Source organism: Panulirus ornatus, chromosome 4, assembly GCF_036320965.1.
Source record: "Panulirus ornatus isolate Po-2019 chromosome 4, ASM3632096v1, whole genome shotgun sequence".
Classification (NCBI taxonomy): domain Eukaryota; kingdom Metazoa; phylum Arthropoda; class Malacostraca; order Decapoda; family Palinuridae; genus Panulirus; species Panulirus ornatus.
The window spans coordinates 72,809,577-72,831,798 of NC_092227.1; the positions used below are offsets into that span (position 1 = coordinate 72,809,577).

Consider the following 22,222-nt stretch of genomic DNA (forward strand, 5'->3'; position numbering starts at 1 on the left):
TGTTATCCTTTCAAAAAAAAAAAAAAAAAAAAAAATATATATATATATATATATATATATATATATATATATATATATATAGAGAGAGAGAGAGAGAGAGAGAGAGAGAGAGAATATGAAAAACACAAAATGTCAGGCACATATTCTGTGCACTCTGTATCATGCATGTAAGGCGGGAGGCACGACCGAGAAATCATCATTTCTCACTTAAGACGGTACGAACCGCCTGGTTATCAGCGGAATATAAGATGATGTTATCACTAGTAATGCGTAATATATCTCTTGTGTTACACGTCCACAAAGATTACTTGATTTCGAAATTTCCAATGCTGACATCTGGTGATAATCAGGGATCTAATTATGGGTTCTCCACCGCTCTATGCTGGGCCCGATCTTCTAAAATGAAACTAAACTAGCTTTCATTTCTGATCACCAAATCAAGAATTAACCTCAACACGAACCTACTTCTATTTCCTTTTAAATTTTTACTCTAAAACACCGCAAGGATTTTACATACGAAGTTTGATCAGACTCCATCGATATGCAGGGTGACGAGTGAAGGCACATACTAATTGTTACGATCATTCGATTTACGACGCAAAACAAGGACACCAAAGCCAAGCGATGGCATACGTACCAAGCTGAACCCAAGTGATGGCATACGTACCAAGCTTAACCCAAGTGATGGCATACGTACCAAGCTTAACCCAAGTGATGGCACACGCACCAAGCTTAACCCAAGTGATGGCATACGTACCAAGCTTAACCCAAGTGATGGCGTACGTACCAAGCTTAACCCAAGTGATGGCATACTTACCAAGCTTAACCCAAGTGATGGCATACGTACCAAGCTTAACCCAAGTGATGGCACACGTACCAAGCTTAACCCAAGTGATGGCATACGTACCAAGCTTAATCCAAGTGATGGCGTACGTACCAAGCTTAACCCAAGTGATGGCATACGTACCAAGCTGAACCCAAGTGATGGCATGCGTACCAAGCTGAACCCAAGTGATGGCATACGTACCAAGCTTAACCCAAGTGATGGCACACGCACCAAGCTTAACCCAAGTGATGGCATACGTACCAAGCTTAACCCAAGTGATGGCGTACGTACCAAGCTTAACCCAAGTGATGGCATACTTACCAAGCTTAACCCAAGTGATGGCATACGTACCAAGCTTAACCCAAGTGATGGCACACGTACCAAGCTTAACCCAAGTGATGGCATACGTACCAAGCTTAATCCAAGTGATGGCGTACGTACCAAGCTTAACCCAAGTGATGGCGTACGTACCAAGCTTAAGCAAGTGATGGCATACGTACCAAGCTTAACCCAAGTGATGGCGTACGTACCAAGCTTAAGCAAGTGATGGCATACTTACCAAGCTTAACCCAAGTGATGGCATACGTACCAAGCTTAACCCAAGTGATGGCACACGTACCAAGCTTAACCCAAGTGATGGCATACGTACCAAGCTTAAGCAAGTGATGGCATACGTACCAAGCTTAACCCAAGTGATGGCATACATACCAAGCTTAACCCAAGTGATGGCGTACGTATGGCATACGTACCAAGCTTAACCCAAGTGATGGCATACATACCAAGCTTAACCCAAGTGATGGCACACGTACCAAGCTTAACCCAAGTGATGGCGTACGTACCAAGCTTACCCCAAGTGATGGCACACGTACCAAGCTTAACCCAAGTGATGGCATACTTACCAAGCTTAACCCAAGTGATGGCATACGTACCAAAGTTAACCCAAGTGATCAACTAGCTACCGATCGAAGACCAAGTGATCACACAACTACCTAAGTAAGGCCCAGTGATCACACAACTACCTAAGTAAGGCCCAGTGATCACACAACTACCTAAGTAAGGCCAAGTGATCACATAGCTACCAAACCAACGCCAAGTGATCATATAAACCGAACCTACGTCAAATGAGTACATTAACCATCCAACCAGGGTCAAGTGATTACCAAACCAAGGTAATCTACTCCCAAACTGAGGTCAGGGTGGTCGCATATCTTTCAGACTAAGGCCGGGTATAAAACTTCACATAACACCCAAGCCATGACCAGGGGGATCACATAATTCTTAAACCAAAGCTAAGTTGACAACATAACTCCCAAACCAAAGAACAGGTTAATCATAGAACTCCCAAGCCAAGTCAGATTGATCACATGACTCCCAAAACAAGGCCAGGTTGTTCGCATAACTCCCAAAACAAGGCCAGGTTGATCATTTAACTCCCACAAAAATGCCAGGGTGATCATACAATTCCCAGACGAAGGCCAGGGTGATCGCCTAACTCACAAGCCTGGGCAAGAGTGATCGCTCACTCTCTCTCTCGCCAAGTGACTAACCTCCAGCCTCGCTAAAGGGGACGCAACAGTCTAAACTTTCCCACATTTCCCCGCTGTTTGTGCTCACTGTAATTACTTTGTGTGCTTTAGATTTGTGGCAACTGTTCTCGCTCCAAGCTTGTTTACGTCTCGGCATTTTAACTGCGTTTTGTAGCGAGGTTTTTCTTAGTCCTTCGTTAGCCTGAGTGAAAGTACAGTCTTGAAGTACATATGGTCCCTGAATGTGTCTGTATAGCGAGGACGAAAGCTATGCATGACGAATGTTGACCTCCACAAAGCATAATTCGCACAGTCATGTTTACCATGCTTGAAAATACAGCGAGTCCACCCTTGCGCAATAACAGCGTGACCCTTGAAAATAACGGTGCTGCACCTGATCACGATGTGTCTCGTTAACAGACACTGGAAAGAGAAAAAGAGTTTAAAGAGCTATTGTGGAGGAGGTATATGTAGAAGACACTAAAGCCAACCAGCATTTGAAATGTATATGTGAGCATGGAATGAGTATAGCAAGATAATAAAAAAGAGAAGAAAACTAGAAAATATAAACTTTGAAAAGAATATTGTAGACTAGACGAAAGATGATCCAAAACTTGTCCATAAATTCATCAGAAGTAAACTGTTAGTAACAGAGTAGCTGATCAGGCTATTGGATTCCGAGGGAAGAGTTGTAGAGCGTGATGTACAAATACGCGAGGAAGCGGATGACAAGTTCAGAAGAGTTTTCACATTAAGAGACACTCTAGCCTCAACACCAGTGACATGGAATGGGGAAGGTCTTGAATTGTTCTCAAGTTTGTAGAGAAAATATAAACACACTGTTAAAAGGCCTTGAACCACGTGAAGCTCAGGTTCCCGATAATTTCTCTATATGTGCTGAAGAAGTGCGCAAATACGATTGACGAACTGCTCAAGACGCATAATATGTTGCTCAAGGCAAAGTACCAAGCGAGTAATCGTTAGAAAGGAGAAAAACTACGCAAGACTCCAGGTCAGTCCCTCTGATAAGATGTGGTCTGTTAAACAATGAGAACGACAATAAGAATGCACATGCATGAACTACTTGCAAAGGAGGAACCACTTAAGGGAAAGATAATACGAATTCAGAGAAAGGTCATGCATAACTTACTTAGACTTGAGAGAGAGAGAGAGAGAGAGAGAGAGAGAGAGAGAGAGAGAGAGAGAGAGAGAGAGAGAGAGAGAGAGATCCGCTTCAGACAAAAGAGAAGATGGGGTTTGTATCTGGACCGCCAGAAAGCATTTGACACTGTACCACACAGGAGACCACACAAGCGACAGGCCGATAAGCTAGATTTTCGGGCAAAAAGATGGAACTAATTTGATGGAAAGACAATTTTTTTTCTTTTTTTTAGTAGAAGGAGCATAGGACATATGTTAGAGAGCCTTCTCAAAATGGGCTGGGGTCACCTGTTGTGTGCCGCAAGGCTTGGTCCTGAGACCGTTGCTTTTACCAACCTATGCAGATGACTTGCCAAAAAGACTTTTACTTCGACGTGAATATGTGTGCGGATAATGCTAAACCACGAGGAAAATAAAGAGTGATGAAGATTGTATCAGATTACAGAGAGACCTGGACAAACTCCAAAGTTAATCTGATTCGTCGGTGATGTAATATATCCCCGTGTAAATGCAAAGCAATGAGGATGGGTAACAGTGAAAGAAGACATGGTATTATCTAGCAGAACATAAGCTACAAGAACCTAACCCGTCCGAGTCCAACCTAACGAGAATACTAAAGGATACCAACTGTCTGCTGGCAAATATCAGAAGTGCATTCAAGTACACGAATACAAAAACATTCAGCACGCTGGTCACCTCTCTTACAATTAAATCAGAACTGGAATGCGACTCACGAGTGTGGCCACCACACTGATGAAAGCACAAAGAACTAAGAGAGATGGACCAGAGAAGAGCATAATTCCATCATGGAAGAGAGAAGCGTAAGGGTGACTTGATCATAACCTCTGAGGTTTTTACACCAGTTTAGTGAGGTGGACGATCAACAAGATGCAAGGATGGAACAATCGGAGAAAATGACAGAAACTTGTCAGAAAAGATAAAAAGAAATTATATTATACAGTATGAGTAGTGAATAAATGACTTTGAGATGTTGTATGATAGAAGAGAAAATTCAAGAGAAGGTGCAGCTCAAGTGTAAAACTCCCTCATTGTTCAGTATGACTCATCAAACACAAGCACACACGTAGCAGCAGCAGCACCAGAAAAAAAAAATGTGTTAAGAATGATAACGGGGCACAACCTTCCCAACTTGTTCAACATAACCTCCCAACCTCTTCACCATAACCTCCCCAACCTCTTCAACATAATCTCCCCAACCTGTTCAACATAATCTCCCCAACCTGTTCAACACAACCTTCCCAGTTTGTTTAACACAACCTTCCCAACCTGTTCAACACAACCTACCCAACCTATTCGACACAACCTCCCCAGCCGGTTCTACACAACCTCCCCAACCTGTTTAACACAACACTGTGTAACACAACCCTCCCGGCCTGTTCATCACAACTTCCCGCACAAAATCAGCACCTTTTTTTTTTTTCATAACCTCAGAAGTAACGTGAACCTCCTCTTCGCGAGTCGTTCACCTTTACCTGACTTTTAAAAAAAAAAAACAGGAGAAAAATAAGAGACTCCTACCCTTAAGTACCCCTTGAACATTTCCTTATATGTTGAAGACTACAGTCACAGACATATGGCCACATCAAGGTCGGTCCTTAATTGAAATACAGAGTATTATGAAAGGGGAATAGAAACGACAAGGGAAAGTATTCATGAATTTTGTAGGATGTGAAAAACCTGTCTTTTAAAATGTGCCAGGTCATAGTTATTAGGAAAGGCATGAAAAGGTACACAGTTCCAAAGCCTCGAGGTGTGGGGAAAGAAATAGTTATCAAAACGGCCTATCCTTGAGTTGCGGACGACCACACCATTAATCATACGACGCAGCAGCTTGCCGAGTATTGCGTGGTCTACCTAGCGGTGGAGGCACACAAGCAGCCAGCTCCCGGGATGTTACGATGTGACACTAGAACACAGCAGCAGGTAGGTCCCTTGAGCACAAAGATACGGTCCCTAGGCACAACGGCACGACGACTCCTTACGATGGCCGTATCATCATACCCAAGGGTCGTACCGTAATGCTAAAGGATCTTATCGTCGTGCTTATGGGTCGTACCGTCTTGCTTAAAGGGTTAGTCACAGGAACTGTGGCTCTTTAGAGTCGATGATCAAGATCTTGGCTTGACTGTCAGAAAGTTACGTTACCAATATCTGGGCTGGTGTGTTCCACAAGTTACGTTACCAATATCTGGGCTGGTGCGTTCCACAAGTTACGTTACCAATATCTGGGCTGGTGCGTTCCACAAGTTACGTTACCAATATCTGGGCTGGTGCGTTCCACAAGTTCCGTTACCAATATCTGGGCTGGTGCGTTCCACAAGTTCCGTTACCAATATCTGGGCTGCTGCGTTCCACAAGTTACGTTACCCATATCTGGGCTGGTGCGTTCCACAAGCTACGTTACCAATATCTGGGCTGGTGTTTTCCACATGTTACGTTACCAGTAGCAGGGCTGGTGTGCTTCATCATGATCCCTGTATAATAGTCAATCAGTGTCAGCGGCAAGACACGCCAAATGCAGGGACAACGAGAGACGCCTCTAGAGGGATGAGGAAGTGCAGGAGCTGGGAACCTTCAAAGTGATCTGCCCACTCCGAGTCATCGTGACAAATGTTACTGGGAAGTCACACGCGCAGGAGAGAGGATGAGCTTGTTAGGGAGACGCTGCTGCCTACCTGACACTTAACTCTGTAAGGAGGAGAATCAAATACATGTAACTATGATAATATAATGTCTGGCTCATCCAGGTTAGCCCTACCTTTGACCTGAGGCATCAGCGTGGAGGCATCAAGCGGCTGTTCAGCCACTCCACCTGTTTTCGAGTCGTCCGTATTAGGCGGCATCCTGAGGCTCTACACTTCCCGTTTCACCACAACAACCAAACGCGGCCACACACCTCGCCCTGAATAATGGCTGTCCCTTCACACCACACTCTGCACTGCCCACGACCAGGTACTCACACACACCCACACCCACACGGTCTGTAGTTATTTTCGAAGCTTTTCAGTAAATTTATTAAGTCAATTATCTCTCTCTATAGTGCTAATGTTGTGTGTGTGGTACGCTAGCATCAGCACTCATGTTAGGAGGTAGGTAACGGAGAGCGGGTGTGGGTTGTCCCGCGTAACGAGCGGCCAGCGGAGATATGAATCACGGGTGACCCACGGTACTTTTATTTAATGACGTTTGGACCGCTCAATCAGTAGCTCCGCCCCGTCGGGCTACACACCCTAGCCACAGTGCCTCCTCGATCCTGGCACCGAACACGTTCAGGAAGGATCACTATCACTTCTTATCAGGAGGAAATGATCTCGCGCTGGGTAAGAATAGCGCTGGCCAAGATGGTGCTACGTCACGCTGACTGTTAAGAAAGATTCCCGTCCTTTTGTCAGCAACATTAACCCTAATGGTTCCCAGATGTTGGATCAGGTTACAATTTGTTTTTCAAAATCTTCGGCATCGGCACGAAGATACAACCCCTGGGTACGATAGCACCATCCAGAGTCGTACCCTGGTGCTGTACAAGTTATAATGGAGATGTGGTTGCCGATCAAATTGATGGTTAGTCAGGTATCCATTCTATCGACCCGCCATTGAGTAAGGATGAACAGTTAGGTTGATTGTGGACCGGCTGCCGCGACTAGGTTTCGAACCTCTGCGGACTCGACCCCGGGCGCTCCGTGAATGCGTTAAGGTTAGCAACGCTGACCGGTACACCACGGAGGTTTATATGGGATTATAACTGCTTCATCATGAAAGAAAAACGTTTTCAGCTTGTGGTCTGCTGCGTAAATATGTAATTCAAAAGAGCGCGACAGTATGTTTAGGGGACTCAAGAGTCGTAAGAAGTTGGAAAATGATAAACTACCTGCTTAGGATTTCAGTCCGAAGGCCAGCGGTGTCAGCGGTGTTAGCAGTCAGTTGATTATGTGTTTTGTTTTACTTAGTTTCTAGTGATTTTTATCATCAATGTTCTCTCCATACTAAGAAGTTTGGCTGCCAGTTCTTCAACAGTCTCACAGGTCGTGCCATGACAGACGTGTCCTAGAAGAATGGATGTTTTACATTCCATACGTTAATGCTTTACTCCGCAGAGTTTATCGAAGACCAGTAGTTCGGCGTGTCAGGGGCTCGCTGAGCCACTGACGCCAGGGAGTATCGCTATGGGTGTTGAAGCACTTCATGCTAATTCTTTTTTTTTTTTGCTATTTGTCTCTCATCATCGTGTGAACCAACCTTTTTGTGAAGTAGTGCGGAGAGAGGTACAAAGCCTCTCAAACGTAAATCTTTATTGTCATTAACGACACCGAATCATTCTCTGGCTTGGGATGACCGAGAGGATAACACGAGATATGGCTAGTTGGAGATTTCATCTGAAATTAGAGGAATTCTGCTCCAGGAACTCTCCCTGCCGTAAACGCTAGTGCTTTCCAAGTGCTGGGTAGATGACAACAAACTGGTTGGATGACGACTGTGATGGTGCCGACAACAATACTGTTACCTGTAATGTGGTTACCAACAGCAAATGAACGGAGAGATCGGAGCTTCTGGAGAAATATTCCGAGCTCGCTAATTTAGGAGCAAAATTTCAAGATTGATTGTAGGGACGCCATTAGTAAAGTCTCATAATAATCTATTAGTAAAGACTTTTCACTTTATTCAACTTGTGGAACATAATTACACACAGCCTGACATGTCGGGGAAGGAATGTTTACATCTGAACGAATTAGGCCTGCTCGTGCATAACCCTTGTTGAGCAAGTTTGTTCCCCTTCATTTATAAACATTTCTTTCAACGATTCAACGATTCTTACTCATACATTTGAGTGAGTGACGTAAATGTGGGTAGTTAGAACACAAAACAAATTTTCAGTAAGAGACAGTATCATTGCAAAAAAGTTGCGAAACAATTCGTATCACTGAATCGTGGTTTGATAGTACAAACTCATATTTCCCTACTGAATATGCATTTACAAGTACATTAGACACGGTCATTATGATGGCGCTTGTGTATGTCCGGCCTGCGTCCTCCAGCTGAGACCACATGAGATGGATAAGTCATTAAACCGGTACCTCTTAATTAAATACTTGAGTCATTTAGCCAGTAACTCTTAATTAAATACTGCAGCCATATCGAAGTTTAGGGTTCATAACACGTTTGGGTAAATACTGCGTAATCCACCCACGATGACATCGTAGCAAAACAATAAAACAAATCATCTGACGTTATCTAAGCCCCTAACTTCGTGGAGGGCGCCAAGGCTTATACTCAGGGCGTTACAAATAGTAGATCATCCACCCCTATCCCTCCGAGAGCCGGTAGGTGGGTGAGTGTCAGGGATAGCACTGTACGCCTGGCCTGGTTTTGTACCAAGTCGAGCGCGCCTCGAACGTCGGCTAAGATGAAGCCCGCTTCAACGAGCTGCGAGAGGTGTCATTGTAACCCAACCTATTGGTAAGAGATTCGAGAAGAATTCTGGAATAAACAAATGATCAGACATGTACCTTACAAACTGAACTGTTTGCCATACTCATCGCTCTTGAGTTTAGTGAAACGACAACACACGGTTTAATTACCTCCGGTTCACTATCCTAACTGATTACTTGAAATGCCCAGAGACCAAAATGTAACATGCTTAACCTTGAAGCCAAGGCATACTGTTTGGTTCCCTCATGAAAGTTGACGCCTAAGCCAAACTTGCGCCTACATGAATAGGCTGTTGAACATAGTATTGGTTTGTGAATTAGAAAATTGGAAACTTTAATCAGGAAAGAATTAACATGTTTTTGAAGCAAGCAGACGAGTCCAGACAGGACACTGGTAGATCTATTTTCATCACAATTCATCACAATGAAATTTGTCGTCTAATATGTGTATCGTGAAGGCAACGAGATTAGTAGACTACAAGATGTTGTCACTGCTATAACCAGGCTAGATTATAGGAACTGCTAGAGATTTTACCTGTCTCGAGATGTTAGTCTGGGTCCTAGATTGTGGAAAACAAAAGTTTTTAAGGGCAGGTCTTAACAAACCTCAGGAAATGCCACGCCATATTGTTAATGATAAGATACTTAAAAAAATCTTTGAGTTTATCCACGTTTTTCTTCTTTAAATTTAATCGATAAGTATATCTTAGGTAAAGAACGTGAGTTTATGCAATGAATTAACCATGTAACAAGTTTATATTATCTGGACACTGGGGACTAACAAAGATCCTTTGTAATCTCTGTAATTCTTATGAGCAGCCGCTCACAGGATGGTCATGGGGTACATGATAACCCAGGCACTGAGAGCGGTAAATTTAAAAATCTAATTACGTTCCCCAGCTGCACCACTTGTAGAAAGGCTTTAGAAGAACAAGGTTCCTCCTTATTCCATGATATCATTCTTCAGCCATTCTCTCTCCCTCAGACTGATTGAAAGTCGTGGCTCCAGTTGCAATTTTGAGTGTAGCCTAGTCAGAAGCTGGAAGAGGCCTGTTTGGTAAAACTTGCGATCCCCACATGACTCGACGAGAGGTGACAGGAAGGGAGAAATGGAAAGTTAGCTCGGGGAGAGACACGAACAGGACGGTGTGTGTGTGTGTGTGTGTGTACCAGAACAGTGGTGAAGCGCTTTACCCAAGCCTTTGAGCAGTATTCCACACACCGTAACAGAATGGAAGGAGTGTAAATACACTCAGACGTGTAAACAGAATTCCTGAGTAGTAATCATGTCACAAAAATAGGGTGACAGCTTCATACCCAACGTTAAGTACACTGATAAAGATAATCAGGTACATATGGCTGCTGGGGAAAAAAAAAAAGTATATCACACGAAGACATACATGTATGACGCATGATATACTAGATGAAAAGATGGTTGATATGTCATTTTATAAGATAGAAGTCTTCCCCTCTCAAGATGTTTGTTGTGTACAGATATATACAGCACAACTAATGAAACTTTCAGGTTATTCATCTTTCCATAAGTCGCGTATATTTAACGAGTAAACTGAAGAAAGTTTGTTTATTTGCTATGCCTGTACGTACAACCTGGGAGTCCTGTTAATAATGTACAGTTACTTAATTCTCCATATTATTAAAGGCAACGCAGTTAGTCATTTAAACATTTTACTCAGTTATCACGAATGTAGTACTTATGTTTCTGCGCGTTACGAGGAGAAAGTCATGCATATCACACATTTTATGACCAACAATAAGTAGGCCACATGGAGGAAATGGATTGCCTCGTAGTTATCATCCAACACATTGCACACAGCTCGTGCATTCTTGCCGTGCTGAAACTGGGACTGATACACCACATCCAGTACTAACACCTGACATCGAGATATTGGAGCTCTGTTTGGTAAACACAACGTGTCCAAAACACAAGCATTGCTAAATGAAATTGATAGCCATTGGGCCAGCGTAATTATTGAGTCTGAAATTGAAGTGCGCAGCAAATCTATACATAGATATTGGTGACGAATACAGCGGTTCCATAATACATTCATATACATCCAGTTAGAAAAGTTAGATCTCTGTTGAGAATATACAGGGACCAGCTAAATGGAAACGTGCCATTTAATGATGACATATGATTCACTTTCAACACGACTGTGGTAGAAATGGCTCAGGTCAGGGCATTACTAGATACTGCTCCGTTTTCTGTTTTCAAAATGTTTCATTATTCCGAGGTTTATCTTCCCGTTTTCTGTTAATTAAGCTTAATCATTCATGTACGCGTCCTGACTTAAAGAATATAAATTTCCTTAGACTTTTTAAAGTTCATTGATAAAGCTGCGATGTTGCTGTCACGATGGTCTGCGCAATACGTATTTTTCTGTGCAGCGCAGGAATGGGCACAGAATGGGCCTGAGCCGCAACAGGAAAAAGCACAAGTGCTTAATGTCTGTTGACTTTGGAATAAAGTTATCATTCCTCGAAAAAAGTCAAAATTTAAGCTACCTTGTTTAGTTACAAAAATAAAAGTCTCATGATGTCATATTATTCAAATATTGGTCCAAAGTAAGCTTAGTAATTGCATATCTTGCACATGCTAGACCACAGTAAACTTAGTAATGGCATATCTTGCACATGCTGGACCACAGTAAGCCAAGTAATGGCACATATTGCACATGCTGGACCACAGTAAGCTTAGTAATGGCACATGTTGCACATGATGGACCACAGTAAGCTAAGTAATGGCACATGTTGCACATGCTGGACCACAGTAAGCTTAGTAATGGCACATGTTGCACATGATGGACCACAGTAAGCTTAGTAATGGCACATGTTGCACATGCTGGACCACAGTAAGCTTAGTAATGGCATATGTTGCACATGCTGGACCACAGTAAGCTTAGTAATGGCACATGCTGCGAGTAATGGTCCCCCACAACCTCAGTAATGTCACTTGCTGGTCCATAGCAAGCTTAATGACGGCTCATAATGCATGTCCTGGTTCACAGGAAGCTTTGGTAATAGCACATGCCGAACGCGCTTGTCCACAGCAAGCTCAGTATTGGCACATGCTAGAAATGCTCTCCCACTCCAAGCTTAGTGATGACACACGATGCACGTGCTGGTCCACAGCAAGCTTATTGAGGGCACACGATAAAAGTCTTTTGGTGGTCCACAGCAAGCTTAATGATGGAACATGCTTCACTTGTTGGTCCACAGCATACTCACTGGTGGCACACACGGCCACGTGTTGATCCACAGCAAGTACAGTGATGGCACATGCCGCAGGTGCTGGTCCACAGCAACCTCATTAATGGCAAACGATTCACGCGCTGGTCCGTCGTTAGGAATGGCACGCGCTGCACGTGCTGGCCCAGAGCACATGTTGCACATGCTGGTTCATGACGAGCTTGAAGACTGTAACACGTCATCAGACACACAGTGTTACACCTGCAGAGAGAGAGAGAGAGAGAGAGACACCCTCACAAATATCCCCTTTGCCACACTTCAACACTCGCTTGTACAGGGGGGAAGGGGGAGGACTTGTTAAGCAAACTACCAGCGACATTTATGCTCCAAAACCTCAACTACGCAATAGTGACCTCCGAGATGCGTTGGAGCCCAATGCCTCCCATCGGCTCCTCTTCCTCCTCAGCCAGCCAGCTAGTCAGCCATCTCTCTCTCTCTCTCTCTCTCTCTCTCTCTCTCTCTCTCTCTCTCTCTCTCTCTCTCTCTCTCTCTGTACACACACACACACACACACATATATATATATATATATATATATATATATATATATATATATATATATATATATATATATATATATATATATATATATATATATATATATATTGTTGGAAAGGATCATAATTTTGCGCGTGATCAAGATATTCCTATGAGTCCACGGGGAAAATGAAACACAAAAGTTCCCAAGTGCACTTTCGTGTAATAATCACATCATCAGGGGAGTCACAAGAGAGAAATATAACAGTCAGTTGATATACATCGAAGAGACGAAGCTAAGACGCCATTTGGTAAACATGTTTACCAAATGGCAACGTCAACGTCATATATATATATATATATATATATATATATATATATATATATATATATATATATATATATATATGTGTGTGTGTGTGTGTGTGTGTGTGTGTGTGTGTGTGTGAACTCCGCCGCTGTGAGCTACATCCTTCACCAGTCATGTCACTTTCGATCATCGGGTAACTCGTACTGGAACATTTAAAAACATTTTCGTCCGAAATGAATGAGCAGCCAGCCAGAGCGCACGGCTAGCCAATGGGCGGAGCTGATGGTGTTGCACGCAGTACCGAGGAAGATAAGACAAATTAATGGTGGACAAGCAACAGGAGTGTGTGACGGTAGTCGTGAAGGAAAGGAAGTAGACCCAAAGGAGAGTGTGTATGGGACAACAGTCGCAAATGAGTGATGGAGACAAAAAATCCAACGGAAGATACATAACGGTATACAGTTCCAACAGGAGATGGATACAAGCAGATCACAAAATAGGTGAATGCATCCATGAAAAGGTGGGCAATAGATCCAACGGAAGATGGACCACTAAATAATAGCTCATCGGGTCCAGAAGATCATAAGGGAAAGCGTGATAGGTCTAAACGACAGATCGAACACAAACTGGATCTCACAACAGAACTTCACAACGAGGAGAACGCAACAGATCCAACCTACCAATCAGAGAGCGAACAGAAGAGACGCACCAGAGTCGATAACAGCCTCCCAGACATAGTGGCTTCGCGGAAAAAGAAACCACTATCAGCGCACTTCAGATTTCCTAGAAATCATGCCATGCATCTTTTTTTTTTTTTTTCTTTAAGAACTGATTACGCTGTAACCAGCCCACTTACGATAAGACGAACTCGGTTTTTCCCAGTTCCACTCCAAGTACCGCTACGCACTCCCAGATCCTTATAGGGGCTCGCAGGAAAACCAGTTCCCGAATGCTTGTGCCCCACTACGAACTTCCAACAAACAACGTCATTGCTCCGAGCAGGTCTTCTGTGCTTGCTGAGACTGGACCAAGAATGGCTTGGTAACCCCGCAAGCACGACGGTGTGGTGGCGTGAGCCATGATCAGGCTCTCAAGAATGAGGTCACAAGTCTAGGACATCATACCCAAGGGTCGTAAGTCGAGTTCGAGGGTCGTTCCGTCGAGTTCAAGGGTCGTGCCAGCGTACTCTAAAAGTTTAAGTATGATCGTCACAGCTATGCTATCTTTTGTCCCCTTGGATGTCCAAAATGTAGGTCCCCACACCTATACTACTACGATTGCCACAGGTCTCCAAATACAGGTCCCTACACCTATACTACTACTACGATTGCCACAGGTCTCCAAATACAGGTCCTCACACCTATACTACTACTACGATTGCCACAGGTCTCCAAATACAGGTCCCTACACCTATACTACTACTACGATTGCCACAGGTCTCCAAATACAGGTCCTCACACCTATACTACTACTACGTTTGCCACAGGTCTCCAAATACAGGTCCTCACACCTATACTACCTATGATCCGCACATATCTTTAAAATACAGCTCCTCACGCCTATATTGCCTATGGTCCTCACAGGTCTTCAAATATGGATCCTCATTGCTTTCCAGAGAAGCGTCCTCACTTCTTCCTATGAGGGAAGCCACATCGCTTTCTAAATCAAGGTTCCTGTGGCTCCTATAGCAAGCCATGGTCGCACTTCATTTCCCTGTTTGCCCTCATCTCGACCAAACTGATTCAACATAAACTGTTTGTCACAACAAATCTAATAACGAGATAAGCACAAAACATATAAAAGGTGTGTGTGTGTGTGTGTGTGTGTGTGTGTGTGTCTGTCTGTCTGTCTGTCTGTCTGTCTGTCTGTGTAGTTACTGCTAGTGATTACTATTTGTCTGTTACGGGTAGAGTTTTTACACTCGTGGTACCTTGTCTCTCACCCTTTATATATATATATATATATATATATATATATATATATATATATATATATATATATATATATATATAAGGGAGAAAGAATACTTCCCACGTATTCCCTGCGTGTCGTAGAAGGCGACTGGAATGGGAGGGAGTGGGGGCTGGAAAGCCTCCCTTCTTGTTTTTGATTTTCCAAAAGAAGGAACAGAGGAGGCCAAATGAGGATTTCCCTCAAAGGCTCAGTCCTCTGTTCTTAACGCTACCTTGCTGACGCGGGAAATGGCGAATAGTATGAGGAAAAAAAAAAAAAAAAAAAAAAAATATATATATATATATATATATATATATATATATATATATATATTTTATACTTTGTCGCTGTCTCCCGCGTTTATATATATATATATATATATATATATATATATATATATATATATATATATATATATATATATATATATATATATATTTTTTTTTTTTTTTTTTTTTTTTTTTTCTTTGTCGCTGTCTCCCGCGTTTGCGAGGTAGCGCAAGGAAACAGACGAAAGAAATGGCCCAACCCACCCCCATACACATGTATATACATACGTCCACACACGCAAAATATACATACCTACACAGCTCTCCATGGTTTACCCCAGACGCTTCACATGCCCCGATTCAATCCACTGACAGCACGTCAACCCCGGTATACCACATCGCTCCAATTCACTCTATTCCTTGCCCTCCTTTCACCCTCCTGCATGTTCAGGCCCCGATCACACAAAATCTTTTTCACTCCATCTTTCCACCTCCAATTTGGTCTCCCTCTTCTCCTCGTTCCCTCCACCTCCGACACATATATCCTCTTGGTCAATCTTTCCTCACTCTTTCTCTCCATGTGCCCAAACCATTTCAAAACACCCTCTTCTGCTCTCTCAACCACGCTCTTTTTATTTCCACACATCTCTCTTACCCTTACATTACTTACTCGATCAAACCACCTCACACCACACATTGTCCTCAAACATCTCATTTCCAGCACATCCATCCTCCTGCGCACAACTCTATCCATAGCCCACGCCTCGCAACCATACAACATTGTTGGAACCACTATTCCTTCAAACATACTCATTTTTGCTTTCCGAGATAATGTTCTCGACTTCCACACATTCTTCAAGGCTCCCAGAATTTTCGCCCCCTTCACCACCCTATGATCCACTTCCGCTTCCATGGTTCCATCCGCTGCCAGATCCACTCCCAGATATCTAAAACACTTCACTTCCTCCAGTTTTTCTCCATTCAAACTCACCTCCCAATTGACTTGACCCTCAACCCTACTGTACCTAATAACCTTGCTCTTATTCACATTTACGCTTAACTTTCTTCTTTCACACACTTTACCAAACTCAGTCACCAGCTTCTGCAGTTTCTCACATGAATCAGCCACCAGCGCTGTATCATCAGCGAACAACAACTGACTCACTTCCCAAGCTCTCTCATCCCCAACAGACTTCATACTTGCCCCTCTTTCCAAAACTCTTGCATTCACCTCCCTAACAACCCCATCCATAAACAAATTAAACAACCATGGAGACATCACACACCCCTGCCGCAAACCTACATTCACTGAGAACCAATCACTTTCCTCTCTTCCTACACGTACACATGCCTTACATCCTCGATAAAAACTTTTCACTGCTTCTAACAACTTGCCTCCCACACCATATATTCTTAATATCTTCCACAGAGCATCTCTATCAACTCTATCATATGCCTTCTCCAGATCCATAAATGCTACATACAAATCCATTTGCTTTTCTAAGTATTTCTCACATACATTCTTCAAAGCAAACACCTGATCCACACATCCTCTACCACTTCTGAAACCACATTGCTCTTCCCCAATCTGATGCTCTGTACATGCTTTCACCCTCTCAATCAATACCCTCCCATATAATTTACCAGGAATACTCAACAAACTTATACCTCTGTAATTTGAGCACTCACTCTTATCCCCTTTGCCTTTGTACAATGGCACTATGCACGCATTCCGCCAATCCTCAGGCACCTCACCGTGAGTCATACATACATTAAATAACCTTACCAACCAGTCAACAATACAGTCACCCCCTTTTTTAATAAATTCCACTGCAATACTATCCAAACCTGCTGCCTTGCCGGCTTTCATCTTCCGCAAAGCTTTTACTACCTCTTCTCTGTTTACCAAATCATTTTCCCTAACCCTCTCACTTTGCACACCACCTCGACCAAAACACCCTATATCTGCATATTTTTTTTTTTTTTTTTTTTATACTTTGTCGCTGTCTCCCGCGTTTGCGAGGTAGCGCAAGGAAACAGACGAAAGAAATGGCCCAACCCCCCCCCCCCATACACATGTACATACACACGTCCACACACGCAAATATACATACCTACACAGCTTTCCATGGTTTACCCCAGATGCTTCACATGCCTTGCTTCAATCCACTGACAGCACGTCAACCCCTGTATACCACATGACTCCAATTCACTCTATTTCTTGCCCTCCTTTCACCCTCCTGCATGTTCAGGCCCCGATCACACAAAATCTTTTTCACTCCATCTTTCCACCTCCAATTTGGTCTCCCTCTTCTCCTCGTTCCCTCCACCTCCGACACATATATCCTCTTGGTCAATCTCTCCTCACTCATTCTCTCCATGTGCCCAAACCATTTCAAAACACCCTCTTCTGCTCTCTCAACCACGCTCTTTTTATTTCCACACATCTCTCTCACCCTTACGTTACTTACTCGATCAAACCACCTCACACCACACATTGTCCTCAAACATCTCATTTCCAGCACATCCATCCTCCTGCGCACATCTCTATCCATAGCCCACGCCTCGCAACCATACAACATTGTTGGAACCACTATTCCCTCAAACATACCCATTTTTGCTTTCCGAGATAATGTTCTCGACTTCCACACATTTTTCAAGGCTCCCAAAATTTTCGCCCCCTCCCCCACCCTATGATCCACTTCCGCTTCCATGGTTCCATCCGCTGACAGATCCACTCCCAAATATCTAAAACACTTCACTTCCTCCAGTTTTTCTCCATTCAAACTCACCTCCCAATTGACTTGACCCTCACCCCTACTGTACCTAATAACCTTGCTCTTATTCACATTTACTCTCAACTTTCTTCTTCCACACACTTTACCAAACTCAGTCACCAGCTTCTGCAGTTTCTCACATGAATCAGCCACCAGCGCTGTATCATCAGCGAACAACAACTGACTCACTTCCCAAGCTCTCTCATCCCCAACAGACTTCATACTTGCCCCTCTTTCCAGGACTCTTGCATTTACCTCCCTTACAACCCCATCCATAAACAAATTAAATCTGCATATATATATATATATATATATATATATATATATATATATATATATATTTTTTTTTTTTTTTTTTTTTTTTCAAACTATTCGCCATTTCCCGCGTTAGCGAGGTAGCGTTAAGAACAGAGAACTGGGCCTTTGAGGGAATATTCTCACCTGGCCCCTTCTCTGTTCCTTCTTTTGGAAAATAAAAAAAAAAAAAAAAAAAAAAATGAGAGGGGAGGATTTCCAGCCCCCCCCCGCTCCCTCCCCTTTTAGTTGCCTTCTACGACACGCAAGGAATACGTGGGAAGTATTCTTTCTCCCCTATCCCCAGGGATAATATATATATATATATATATATATATATATATATATATATATATATATATATATATATATATACATATGCATCATGTCTTTCAAACGTACACATACAGAAGATGAAAAAGGTACATGAGACAAGAAAGCAAGACGCTGATTATGAATCTTAGGGATTCCCAAACGAGACAGGTGATACCCTGATTGCCACAGGGCCCCAGACAGCCAGCTGTTCACTCGCTTCGTCGATAACGTGGGTGAACAAGGTTCCCCTACGAGTATACCACATGGAAGACAGAGTAAAACACCAGGCAGAATGAACCACTGTACAGGGCCTTTGAGGAGACAGTAAAAGCAGTTTACATGAGTTTACATAAGACAGGCAACAGGAGGCCTGATTGGCGCACGACTGGGTTGTCTGCTGGAAAAAAAAAAATAGGAATTTTGATTGACAAGTAAATGTAATTCCACTCAGAAGTTTTTAAAGCTATCACCAACTCCCCGCTGCTTAACATTAGCGTTCTAGTGTCCACGTTACCGCTGTCGTGTATACAGTCTTTTTCTGGCGTTTTTCTCAGAGTATACCTGAATTCATGAAATATTCATCTAAACGACTTTTGAAGGCATTTATAGTCTTAGCATTCACTACGTCTGACGGTAACTTATTCCGGTACTCAAAACACCTATAGGTAAAGAAGCTTTTTCCCACGTTCATACTACATCTTTTAGCTTTGAGTTTTATTTCATTTGTCCTGGTAACCGTATTTTCTTGTACCTCGAAAAAAAATTCGTGATTTACTTTATCAAACTTGTTCAGAATTTTGAACCATTGGATTAAGTTGCCGCGAAGTCGTTTTAGCCTCTCTTCGCATACCACATTTCGTAGGGATGTGATCAATTTTGTCGCGCGTCTTTGTACTTGCTCTAATTTTTCCTCGTCTTTTTTATAGTTTGGGGACCAAAGCTAGACTGCATATTCAAGGTGTGGTCTCACTAGACAATTTTAAAATGTGAGAAGTGTTTCTGGTGTTTTACAATCCATGTTCTAGGCTGTGGAACCTAACAGTTGGTTGCCTTTTTTACTTGCTGCTTGACTCTGTTTAGTATTTCAGATTGTTGTCATTTCAGATTGTTGCTCCAAGGTCCTTTTCTTCATTAACTTTAGTTAGTCTGCGAACAGTTTGTAGTCGTAACGTCTATTCTTGTCTCCAAAGTGCATAACTTTACACTCGTCTCCATTAAACTTCACTTGCCATCTGTCTGACCACTCTGCTAGTAAGTTAAGATCTCTTTGAATCATTTCGCAGTCCCGCCTGTTTACAGCTCTACCTCCTTCTTCAGTATCGTCAGCAAATTTGCAGATTTTAGATATGAGAGACCGAGTTCTAGGTATATCATATTTTGTGGTAGATTACATGAGAGTTAACAAGGGAGAATATTATCTAGGACATAAGAATAAAAGATTTCGATAAGGAAAGAGATAAAGAGGCGGACATTGCGAGACTGCAGGACATAACAGAAAGATGAGACACTGTGCAGTAACGGATGCCGTGCAGGAGGTAACCAGGCATGAGTTAGGAAAGGTCTCTGGGATGGAGAAAAATCACTTGCCTAAGAGGAAGGAAAGAGAAGCCGGAGAAGGGCAGAAGATCCAGGAATTTCCTCAGGCGATGGATTAAATAGAAGCGAGTGGAGAAATTAAAGAACGTAACAGAATGAGAAAATAAAGACAAAACACCATGGATAAGCCACTTAGGGTGACTTTCGATGAAGCGATGTTTAGCCACAAGGTACTTAAGCATATAGATTTGTCAGAGAGAAGTTCAAGCGAGTGTTTCTCACGAGTAATTGGCCGAGGAGTCACTCCAGGCCAGAGAGAGGAACAAAACCTCTTACTTCTAGTCCAAGGAGGCCAGAATTAGCCAGTAGCGAGTGCATCAGGCTGAAGGGTATGTACGCACATGCAGACGGCCTGTGGACAAATGGAATGAAGCCAGAATTCAGGGACCGTTTACGAGATTGCACCTTACACATTGTGATAGTAGAGGAAACGAGACTCACACACGAACTTATCTTTAACCCAATCTGTCCAGCGGGGTACACAGCAGCACGAAGGGGGGGAGGGGATTAGCCCTGTTAATAAGGAAATCCATCAAATTCCAGGAAATATCACTGCGAGTTGCCTTCAGACAATACATAGTGAGGAAGTTTATATTGGGGGTGAAAAGTATACCATAATATTTTTTTTCTTAGTTTACAGTCCTCTACAACACGATAACGATGCAAAACGTATGTATTTACAGAAATAATGAAGGACCCATGAGGGTGATGAAGGAAGTAACAAGGCAGTTCCTCCAAGGAGATGGTAAAGTACTGATGATGGGGTAAGTCACTCACGGGGGATTAGATTGGGAGGACTGGGATTCCCATGGAGACTCTGAGTCACGGAGACACAAATCCCTTGAGAGTATACATAAAAACTTCCTCCATCAACATGTCACAAAGCATACGAGAACTAAGGCAGATGATGCACCATCAGTACTATATCCTTGACCTTGTGTTAATTAGCAATAGGACAAATGAAGTATGCTGCTCTTTCTGCAAAGAGTGATCAAGTAGCGCTTTTTTTCAGTATATGGTGCTGGAGGATGCGAGAAGGGATCAAAGTGGGAACAGGAACCAAAGAGAAAGTCCAGTCACGGTGGCCACGTGGAACTGATCAAGTATTGACCTGGGGAGAGGGAGCTCTATGTGGGACCAGTGCCATAGAAGGGGCCCAGAATATGGGTACCTCTGATGGCCAGCTGAGGAGGAGGATCACGATAGAGAGAGTTATGGTTCAACGAGAAATGTCATATATTCGTCAGACCTTCCACAAGGCATCTCTATCAGCCCTCTCATATGCTTTCTCCACCTGATCCACACAATCTCTAGCACTCGTGAAACCACATAAATCTTCCTCACTCTGATGCTCTGGACATGCCTTCACTCTCTTAATCACTGCTTTCCCATACATCTTACCAGATACACCCAAAAAACCTTTACCACTGTAATCCGAACACTCACCTTTGTCCTTCTTGCTCTTATACAATTGCACCATATATGCATTCCACCAATCCTCAGGAACCTCACCATGATCCATACCTACACTGAAAATCCTAACAAACCAATCAACAACCCAGTCACTCCCTTTCTTAAGAAATTCAATTGCAATACCATCCACTCCAGGCGCCATGTCACATACCATCTCACGTAAGGTTTTCACCACCTCTTCTTTCTTCACCAACCACTTTGAATAACTCTAACACTTCGCATAACTCCCTGACCCAAACGTCTTACATTTGCCACACATTCAATAGTCCTTGAACGTACTCACTCCATCTCCTCACTTCATCATAAACTGTTACCACTTTCCAATATGCCCCCTCACCGATATTCACATTTGTTATCTCCTTCCAGACTCCTTCCAAAACATAATATTCTCCCAAATGTACTGATTCTCTCTCACCTCAACTCTCATTTGCCCTCCTTTGCACCTTCCTCTTCACCTCATGCCGCTTTCTCTTGTTCATCTCCCAGTTATTTTCTCTGCATTGTCGGTACCACCCATACGCCTCTCCTCTC

General features: G+C 43.0%; 1 protein-coding gene and 1 long non-coding RNA gene across 2 annotated transcripts in view; one reads left to right on the forward strand and one right to left on the reverse strand.

Annotated features, from left to right (window-relative positions):
* LOC139767314 (solute carrier family 15 member 1) overlaps window positions 1-6,447 on the reverse strand; it is a 141,309-nt gene extending 134,862 nt beyond the window's left edge. The window contains exon 1 of the mRNA XM_071696613.1: window positions 6,293-6,447. Coding sequence (XP_071552714.1) covers window positions 6,293-6,377 — 85 coding nt within the window. The 5' untranslated portion in view covers window positions 6,378-6,447. The remainder of the gene's footprint in view (window positions 1-6,292) is intronic.
* The window catches only part of LOC139767381 (uncharacterized), a 332,929-nt gene that overhangs the window by 159,710 nt on the left and 150,997 nt on the right, over window positions 1-22,222 (forward strand). The window lies entirely within an intron of this gene.